This window comes from Lates calcarifer, unplaced genomic scaffold (genome assembly GCF_001640805.2).
Source record: "Lates calcarifer isolate ASB-BC8 unplaced genomic scaffold, TLL_Latcal_v3 _unitig_5673_quiver_385, whole genome shotgun sequence".
In the NCBI taxonomy this organism is placed as follows: Eukaryota; Metazoa; Chordata; class Actinopteri; family Centropomidae; genus Lates; species Lates calcarifer.
In genome coordinates this window covers 171,115-182,040 of record NW_026117659.1, presented here as the reverse complement: position 1 = coordinate 182,040, position 10,926 = coordinate 171,115, and the positions used below count along the sequence as shown (strand labels likewise).

Here is a 10,926-nt window from a genome sequence, read left to right as displayed (position 1 = left end):
CACTTTTATGGGTGAGACGTTGTTGCGTTCATCTTCATTTCAAACATTAGGTTCAACTGTGATGCTGACTAAGATATGGTTTGGATCAATAGAGAGTGTGTGACTTACAAAATTCATGTGTCCTACAAATTTAAGTTTGGAAAAAATTAAGTAATTAATTAATCGAAATTAACGCATTAAAGTCCCAGCCCTGATTTTAATATTTTTCAGGCTGCTCTTATATTATCACCAGGTCCTGATGATGGAATCAATCACTCACATTGTACTGTTGCCTGGTTCACAGTCTTAGTGCATCTTTCAGAGCTCTCATATGTAAATACACACTGTGCTCTGAAGTAGAAGAGTAACCATGTTTACAGAAACCTTTTCAGAAACTGAGAACCCCTGACCATAAAGGATAAAGTCCTCATCATGGAGCAGGTGAGTCCTCTGTTCCTGGTCTGAGCAGTCTAATTCAGCTCTCTAATGAAGACTGATCATTTTTAGGCTTCAGGATGTGACTTCACCGGTCCAGATTTTCTTTTTGTTGAGGTCGATTTATTCTGACAGTTGAGTAGCAAATACATGTTCTCCTTTATCAAGCTTAAAATTGCCAATTTTTGCCCAAGCCCCCTGTTTGGTGTTAAGCTTCAGTATATCATTATTAGTGAGGTTGTAGTCAGCGGTGGTGTTGTACTAGACTGCATTATATAAACAGCTGCAGCCCACAACCTCAATGAGAAACAGAGATAGAGATGAACACCTCTCAGTGGCAGCTAAAAACCCAGTTCTTTGATAACAGAGTGACTCACTATGGGAATCACTTTGGCGTGACCAACTACGGAAGCTCCAATGACACCACGTCTGTCAGTGACAGACAGGTCCAACTGTGCCTGGGGCATGCCCCCTGTATAACAACACAGTTGACCAGCCCCACTCAAATCATTCCAGACTGGTTTCTTTCTGTGTCTATGCAAGGAGGGATGTGATAGTGAAACACCCCACTCTGTTATCAAAGAACCAGGGATTAGGTTAAGTAACCCAAAGTTCTTTTTCTAAGGTCGTTCAGTGTTTCACTATGGAAGATATAGACCACTCCCGGAGTGCATAAGCTTCCCGAGGCCATAAACATATCCAGCCTGTCAGCAATAATTACACTGACCCTGGCATGTTCGCTTCTAGCACTGCTTGTGCCAAGGACGGCCCCAAGATGTCAAGCCTGTAAAACCTCACAAACGAGTAAGGAATGCCCAGCTTGCTGCATCATCTGCAGTGGCCGCACTGGACACAAAGTGTTTAACCTCTGCTCCTCACCTGAGGAAAAAGGAGGAGGGTGAAAAGCCAAAAGCTCCACAGTGGGACATCTGTAAGCTGACTCAACCACCTTAGGCACAAAAGCCGGGTTGGGTCGTAGGCAGACTTTAGTGCATCCAGCACCACTGACAGATCCCACAGAGGAACTAGGGGTCTGGAAAGTGGGAGCTTATGGCGTGCACCCTTCATGAAATGACAGACACTGGCTTATCTTCAAAGCCCACATGGCATGCTGAGATAGCTGTTAAGTACGCTTTAATTGTAGAAAAGGCCTTCCCCTTCTCAAACAACTCCTGCAAGAAACACAGCAGGTCAACCACTGAACACTGAAAAGGAACAATATGCCTAAAGTCACACCATTCCTCAAAAATCTGCCACTTTGTCCCATAAAGAGAGCGAGTGAAAGAGGCCCTTGCACTCTGAATGGTGTCAATGACCTGTGCATGCAGACCTGCAGCATTCAGATTCCACCTCTCACAGGGCAAACCCAGAGAGCTAAGCGGTTTGGCCATGGATGAGCTAGAGCATCCACCCCCCGAGGAGTGTTTTAGTCCCACAGGGAGAAAAACAGTGGACAGTGGGCGTTTTCCTGTGAAGTGAAGAGATCTACGGCTGCCCGGCCGTACCTCTGCCAAATCTGTTCCACTATCTGAGGGTGAAGAGTCCACTCTCCGTACAGAGGGTTTCCCCATGATAGGCGATCCACCCCCCTGTTCAATATGCCTAGCACATGTGATGCTTGAAGAGACAGGAGTCTGGTGCTACTCCACAAGATTATCTTTCGAGTGACTTGTGCAGCTGTAGAGAGCGAGTGCCACACTGGTGGTTGATGTATGCCACCACCGTGGAGTTGTGTGTTTTTACTAAGACATGGCGACCTTGGAGAAAGTGAAGGAAATGCTTTAGTAAAAAGAACACTGCCCAAAGCTCCAAAGCAAAGTCTGAATGTCACAAACTTTCCCAGCTGGAAAAGGGAGAGGCAGTGTATGAGAGACGCTAAGCTCCCTTCCAACAGCGTGATAGGAGAGACCCAGATATTCTGTACATTGCTGTACTGTACTGTACATTGGTTCCACTCGGCTTTTCGCCCAGTTGATGCTGAACCCCAGATCGCTGAGATGATCTATCACCATAGCGGAATCTCTGATCGCCTGATCCCGTGATTGGGAGCATATCAGATAATCGTCTATGTATGAGAATATTCTGATGCCACTGTTCCGTAACGGAGACAGCGCTGCTTCCACACACTTGCTGAACACTCTCGGAGCTATCAATAGCCCGAACAGCATGGCCAGATATTCATAGGCTCTGCCCTGATTAGCGAACCTGAGCAATTTCCTGTGTGCGGGATAAATGGCGATGTGAAAATAGGCGTCGGATCCAGCGACAGAGCACTTTGTGTGTCAACATTCTAAAAGTGTACTTTCGTAAGTGCTTGTTTAACACACGGAGATCTAAAATGGGGCGAAGTGATGAGCTCTCTTTCTTTGGAACGAGGAAGTAATGGGAGTAAAATCCTAGCTGAGTTTCCTCGCTCTGAACGACTCTGATCGCTCTTTTCATTATTAGGGACTGTATTTTGTCCTCTAGAACACGTGCAGCATCACGTGCAGCATCACCCTTCCTGGTTTCTGTGGCCAGCACAGAAACCAACACACCATTGAAACTGGGTGGTTTCATAGCGAACTGTAGTTTGTACACCTGAGAGATAGTGGACATAATCCACGGGTGCACTGCACATGTGCGCCACCTGTCTGCCTGGGCAGCGAGAGAGGTCACCTCCGGGATCTGAGGGGGAGATGTCTGCACCCAGTGGAGCGAGAGCTCCCCCAGTGGGTACAGTCAGGGCACGACATGAGTTTGTTTTTATTTTGTTTTGGGGAAAACATTCTGCCCTTGGCCCTGGGCCTGGCTGCGAGAATGCAAGCTTTATTTGGGGACAAGTGGGAGTGCTTGGTGACACTGTTATTGGTCCCTGACTCTCCTCCTCTGAAACATGAGGGGAGAGAGGCTGAGAGAGGACACCTGGGACAGAACTCACCAGGGCCTCTGAACTATGTGGGGCGGTTTCTCACTGCCACAGCAGCAAAAGAGTGTTTGCCCAATGGTCCTGGGTTTCCTGACCTGGACTGCTGGTTAATCTTTTGATTGGTTCTGTCTCTGTGGTCTGGGACCCTCGTGTCCCAGAAAATGTGTGCTCAGACTCAGACTTGGCTGGTGGCTGTGGGCTCCTGTCTATAACTACATTACTGTACAGTGACAAATGTAAAATGACGTTAACATCTAAACAAGATGCATGTTCAGAGTTGAATGAATAACCGAACAGGTATCAGTGAACAGGTGTATAAAATGAGTAACAGTTGACCTGTGGTGTTTGTGTCAGGACAGAGAGTCAGTGCCACACTCAGGTGAGTCCAGACATGCTGACACAGGCTGTGACATCACACAGGCTGCAGCTGCTGGACCTGCAGAATCCTCTCTCACAGCTCAGGTGAGTCAGCATGATGTTTGTCCTCAGCTGTCCTCTAACTGGACCGGTCTGACCTGGTTCTTCCTGCCTCACAGGTTCAGGAGAGGAGGAGAGAGAGGGGCAGGTGCGACTCAGAGCCTTGAGGGCACCTTTAAAAGAACGGTTCATTAAGAATGCTGCCATCTTACCGGACTGGCGCCCAGGTCCCAGCCCTCCACTCAGTCCAGGCCCTGATGAATTTGGCGCCCGAGGCAAGATTTTAGGTGGCGCCCCCCCTGCATCACAGTAAATTCCACTGCCAATTTACATACACTAACATAAGAAACTGAACAGCTTTGTCTTTTACATTTTCCTTTATTTTAAGAAAACAACAGAATAAATTAGAAATGAATAAACGATAATTAAAAAAAACAATATAAATGGCCTACACAAAATATAAGATTTAACTACTCACAGAATAAAAATTGTGAACAAGTGACATAGAATAAATAATAAATACAACATAAATAAGGCACTGCAGAGTTCATACAATAATTATATTACAAAAAAGAGATTTAATAGAGACCTCTAGTGGTGCTTTTTTAAAATACTGCATTAACTAGAATTTATTTGTTTATGTATATGATCATAAATCACATTCTGATTCATGGCATGACTATGAGAGAAGCAAGACAACATGTGCAACCAAATTTAAGCAGGTTCTCAGTGGCCTCCATCGTCAGGGCATTCAGAGAAGAAAACAGGTTCCATGATTTTTGGAAAATCATAGTAAAATCTCCTCAGGGTGCATGTGATGAAACAGGAGTGGAATCTTTTCATGGCTGGATTCGGCAAAAGGATTCTTTCCCCGTTGCTTAGCAAAAGAGAGGACTGCCTGTGATGTAGATGAATTCCTGACCCGGCTCCTTGTGAATGTTTTAATTAGTTTTAATTTGAAAGTTTTCCCGTAATTGTTGTTTCCGCTCCTTGACGCAGCTCCGTTACCGACGCTGTCTTCATCACCGTACCTGGAGGAGACCGTGCTGCATCCCGCACCTCTCCTACACCGGACCGGACCGTGCCAGCCTACCGACACGACACGGTTCTCGCACAGCTGCAAGCGTCTCGCCTCGTCGCGGAGCCTGAACGGCGGAGAAAAGCACACAGGTGTGTCCCTCGAGACCGGGCTGCTGCACGGCGACGACAGGAGGGGGCTGGCCGCATCTGTTGCCTGGGTGAATTCATTAACGCGTTAGCTTCCGGCTAGCTAGCTGCGGTCCCTGGTACCTCACGTAACTACGAGGTTTACACCGAAAATCACCGATGTCAGCTCTCGACTGTGGCGGACAACGCTCCACGTGAATCCACAGAAAACACCGGGACCGGCAACGGGACTTTCTATACGTCCACAGAGGAAGACGAAGCTGAAGGTGTGGGGATGGGTCTGATGTAAGGCTGGGAGCTAGCGGGCTAGCTTCATAGAAACACAGCGGTAGTGTGCAGAGCACAGCCTGTCGCTACACACCCTGAGAGCTAACATGGACGGTGTTATTCCCTCCGAGCCGCGCGGTGTCTCACACCGGTTAATATGATGACTACTCTGTTTTCCACAGACAGTAAAGGCCGATAAGATAATGGAGTCTTTCCTGCAGATAGCGCCACACTCCCTGGCTATAGTGCTGACAAGGGTCGGGGCCGGGGAGGCAGTGGGGGTGGCTGGGGTGTCGGAGAGCGACGAGCTGCCCCGGCACCACACCGGCTACGAGATTTTTGCCGATTTCAAAGCAGAAAACACCCAGCAGCACATGTGGAACCAGCGGATTACCGAGGCCGTGTCTGAGACCTTCTTCCTGGGCTGGATAGACGAGCATGTGCTGCTGATCCAGGGGAAGGAGGACCACTTGGAGGTGCTGAGGGAGGGATGGATGCGGAGATCCCTGAACCCGCCGCGGGGATTCACCATCAAATATCTGGGTAAGGCCCCCGTGTGCTTAGGGTTAGGCCCGTTCCTGTCCCCAGGCTGGTGGTATGCTGTGAGACAGTGTTATTTGCATTCAGCTCCTAGACAGTGAAGCTGCTCATCACCACCTTCATCATCATCATCATCATCACTATCACAGGCTGTTGCACTGTCTCTGGCTCAGATCAGTGTGCCACGTTGTACAGCTGTATAATAGATAATAACAGTGGTAAATCTCAGAGCTGGAAGATCAGTCTCTGACGTGGAGCACATCATTTCATTTAGCTACTGCTTTCTCACAGTTCCTTCCACGTGTTTTCTTTCTGCACATGTTCAGAACAAGACCTCTTCAAATAATCCACAGGGAAACATGTGACTAAATACAAAGGTGGGCAGTGTTGTACCACCTGTTAGAGATGTAAAAGTAGAACTTGAACAGATAACTTTTCATCAAACTGCCAGGGCACAAGCAGAGCTGTTGAAGTGATTTGTTGTTGGTCCACTAACCCTCATGGCTGCACCAGCTAACAGGCTAAACCATACACTGGATGCCTTCACTGTCAGCAACAGGACAAGATGCTGGTCTTACTTGAGCCCCTATGAGCTGAACTTACCTTCTGTGGTTGGTCCACTCCCTTCTCCTGCAGCGTTTCTTGGTGGTCAGAGCCGGGTCATCAGACTAGAGCTGCAGGGATTACTTGATTAGTTAGTTAGTTGTTTGACAGAAGAATCGTAGCAGCTGTTTTGATGATTCACTAGTGTCATGTTCCTGAGCAGAGATGTCTTAACTTTCTGTCTTCAGCCTCTTAAAGAGGAAGATTTTCTGCTGTTCTATTTTATATCACATATGTCCTCTGGGCTGTGGACTCCTGACGACTTTACCTTGGACTCTGAGTGTCTCTGAGACGGGCACATCACTGTCCTCTGATATTTTATAGATGAAACCATTCATTTACTAATTGGTAACATAATTGGCAGAATAGTTGATCACGAAAACACATTTACAAGCTGATGTATTTGTGTGTACAGACTGTAAAAGTCCTCATCAGTTGATAGATAATTGGTTATGTAATGTCTTAAATATTTAATCTGATCACACAGAGAAATACCAAACAGGAGGAGACAGGTGTCATAATATTTCTCAGAATCTGAGCCGTGAACAGACCCTGAAAAACTGTTGAAGAAAAACATAATCTGATTACCTGTACATCAGGAGGTTAATGAGAGAATTACTAACCCTGTTCCACAGGTATTTGATTGCACTGACAGATTATCCACACACAGGTTAAAGAGACGCATCAATAAAGCAAAACTGGTTTTTGGATAATGAGGATGGACTGGTCCAGCCAGGACAGAAAGCTGAACTTAGACATTAGACTTAGACAAGACTTTATTGATCCCTTTGGGATGACTCCCTCAGGGAAATTAAGTAAACTGTTAGTTTACCAACTGTATCTTTAATGACAGGTACAGGTATAACAGGCGAAACAGAGTCAGGTAGAAAAACAGTAAAACAAACAGCAGGCAGAGAGTAGTTTTTTTTTTTTTTTTTTTTTAAACTAATTCTAATGTTGTGAGTTAATAACAAAGGGGTAGTGACTGACATGATGTGATGTCTTTAATAACTGGGGATGTGCATGAATAATCGATTAGTCAATTAATCGACATGGTAAACAGTCAACATCTATTTTTAAGAGTTGACTAATTTTTATTTGACTAATTTTTAATCAGGTAGAGGTGGGAGGAGATTTATGTTACTTCATAGAGACATGGAACTAATATTTATGGTACTGCTTCTGCCCAGTGCTGCATCTCTGCTGCATCTCGCTTTGTATGGTGCAAGCAAAAGCCTGGAACAGACGTCGTAGTAGTTTAATAGGGCCTGAGGGCTGTTAACTGAGCTGCTGCTAATGTTAACTCAAGTTGTTTCTAGATGCTCAGCTTGTTAGATTTTTATGTTTCACTGCGACATGGACACGGGATGTTGAGAGTGGTTGTTTGCTCAGCTTGTTTCCCTTATTACTGAAGATCCATTAAAAATGTTTTAATGGTTTGGATGGAGGGTATATGTTAACGATGACATCACAACTAATCGACTTAAAATGGCTTGATTGATTGACTTCAGAAAGTAATTAAAATGCCCATCCTTATTAATAACTGTACTTGTTGGCTCATTGCACAGATATTTGTCCACATGGTTTTGTTTCCACTGACAGGATATCTGAGGTTTAATAATCTACATGGATCAGTCAGGGTTTACACCAAACACCTGCTGGTTGTTTACTATCCACTGGTTATGTGACATTTCTGGCACTGAACAAACACTTTGAACTGTTAATAATAATATATAATTTATAATTATTCTCATGCTCAGATGTGGGGGTGCTCCACTTTGGCCCCCCACTGAAAGTTCTCTGGAGTAGCCCCCACTGTGTGATGGATGGTTTTTTAAATGCCAAACTTTAATTTTCCCTGCAGTTCCTTGTGTTAATGTTTAATATAAACTCAGTGATGTTTGTCTCTCCACCTTCTGATGATGATGGAGACACCACAGCTGATGGTGGTTGTCAGGTCCAGATGATGAATGAATAATGTTGTCAGTCACAGGTGAGGACAGTCCTGGTGACTGTACACACTGTACATGCAGACATTTGTTATGTGTGTTGTATGTGTTACTGTATGTGTCACAGTATGTGTTACTGCCCAACACAGGCTGTGATAACCAACAGCTAATGTAACCAGCAGTCTCCTGGCTGTCTGACTAAAGGTAACTGTTAAGTGACTCTTCTTCTTCTTGTCTTCATCATGAAGACATTTTAATTATTGTACAAAATCAGAAGTTCACATTAATCAATTAATCAATCAAATTTATTTGACTTATCACCCTCAGTCCTATTTTCTTGTTGCTCACAGATTGTCTGTTGGATTGTGATGAGTAGTAATGACTGAACTCATCTGTTGTGCTGTTGTCCAGTTCTTCACTATGACTGATAACAGTCCTCATGAAAAGTCATGTAACTCTGAATTAATCCTTTACTGCACACATTTCATTTTGTGCACAAATACATGAAATAATGTATTAGTGCATTCAAACACACTGTTCAAAAAGTACCCCTTTTCACACAACATTGCCCCGAGGCAACAAAAAGAAAAACTGAATTTCTGAACATGCAAAATAAAAAATACTTTATAAAACCTGACAAAAACCCTCTCTACAACTTCATACACACATACAACAAAACAGACAGATTTATAATTTTCCTTGCGTTAACATAAAACAAAATTGAAAAGATAGTAGTCGTTCTGTTTTCCAATTTCCTTGTCCCAAAATGACAATCGGAGAAAGGCTCTTTTTTGTTTTCTGTTTTCCTACTCCAAAATGAGAAACCGGAAAAGGCCTGTCATCTGTTTTCCCATTCCAGAACAAAAATCCATTGGCCATTATGTACATAGACCTGCCTCACACTGTTGCTCTGCCCTCTGTTTTCATCAAGTATCTAACTACACAGTTAGTTTTGTGGCTTAGTCATTTTAAGACAAGATCTGGTTATAAAGTTTACAGCCTGTTGCTCTGATGCTCCTGCAGTGCTGTGTGTCTAAACTGCGAGGCAGCTAAAAAAAAAAAGTGTAACAACTCGTCCACTGACATTCTGTGAGATGAATCAGGGTCTTCCTGACTGATGCATCAAATAGTCAGAATTTAGAGGGCAGCCCTAAAATTGACTTTATGGTATCTTCACATGTCAAAAAGGAAACTTTAACTTTGACAGAAATAGTGATTTGATTTATACTGTAATATATATCGATATTGACCGACATGAAAAATCATATTGTGATGTGATTTTTTTCCCATATCGCCAAGCCCTAGCAACAATATATATATATTAGGAGAAAGTCAGCCCATTGCGCAGCCATAACAAGCGGATTAATGAGCGCTGATGTCATCATAGTCAGTGTTCGCTTGCCCAGAGCGGTATACAGAGGGGAGAGGAGCAAATTCTGGACACACTTTTTCGCTGTTGTGCCTAAATAGCCAGAATGTAGGTTGTTTTCATGTTCAGTTAGTATTGTCATTTATTCACTGGCCACTCTGCTCAGCTGTTGCGCTTGACATGGACACAGTCAAATACAGCCGAAGAAGCACGTCTACTTTGCTAAAGAGGGATTGTGTGCCTTGTCCCTGTGCTGCTAGCATGTCCGCTATTGTAGCCACCTTTGTCACCTTACTGATGATGAAGGTGGCCACAATAGTATACTATTGTGCGCCTGCAAAACAGCTGGAAAACATTGACAGCTGGGTAGACAGGTGGTCCATGTCAACATCACCACTGTACATGTCTGCTACATTTGGGGGAGGCTGCCACATCCAGGGGAACTGTTTATTGCTTTGAGAAGTATGTTTTCCATGCTCGTCAGCATACGCAAAGTCGGTTGGTTAAACCTGCAAGTCAGCTCAGAGATGAGCAGGTCGACAGTGATGTGAGGAAACAGCATCTCGTCTCAAACACTGAACAGTGTGTTAATGAAGAGATGAGTGAACAGCAGAGAGGTTAGAAGAACACCTCTGTTGGATATGATAACTGGACTGACTGAGGTGAGCCAGATTGTGTGTTACTGCAGAGACACCTGTAATCATAGTAATTAAATGCCCGACCAGAGAGGAGAACATTCTGGATCACTGTTACACCTCAGTAAGCAACGCTTATCACGCTGTCCCCCGCGCTGCACTGGGCCACTCTGACCACGTCATGATTCCTGCATACAGGCAGAGATTAAAGCTCTTTAAACCTGTTTACCTGCCATAAAAGTAGTGGACCAGTGGGGCTGTGGAGGATCTCTCTGTGGAGGAGTCTGTCAAACTCCTGACGTTTGCTGATGACACCACCCTCATTGGGCTCATCTCTGGCGGGGATGAGTCCGCCTACAGGAGGGAGATTGATCAGCTGGTCATGTGGTGCAGTGAAAACAGCCTGGAGCTCAACGCTGTGAAGACAGTGGAGATAGTTGTCGTCTTCAGGAAGAACACAGCTTTACCCTCTCCCATCATCCTGTGTGACTCCCCAGTCAGAACTGTGGAGTCCTTCCGTTCCCTGGGGACCATCATCGCCCAGGACCTCAAGTGGGAGCTAAACATCAGCTCCCTGATCAAGAAGGCCCAGCAGAGGATGTACTTCTTGCAGCAGTTGAAGAAGTTCAACCTGCCAAGGACAATGATGGTGCACTT

General features: G+C 44.9%; 1 protein-coding gene across 1 annotated transcript in view; it reads left to right on the top strand.

Moving 5' to 3' along the window:
* The first annotated feature begins 4,219 nt into the window (after window positions 1-4,219).
* LOC108875504 (storkhead-box protein 2) overlaps window positions 4,220-10,926 on the top strand; it is a 69,586-nt gene continuing 62,879 nt past the window's right edge. The window contains exon 1 of the mRNA XM_018664490.2: window positions 4,220-5,716. Within this exon, the coding sequence (XP_018520006.1) occupies window positions 5,377-5,716 (340 nt within the window). The 5' untranslated portion in view covers window positions 4,220-5,376. The remainder of the gene's footprint in view (window positions 5,717-10,926) is intronic.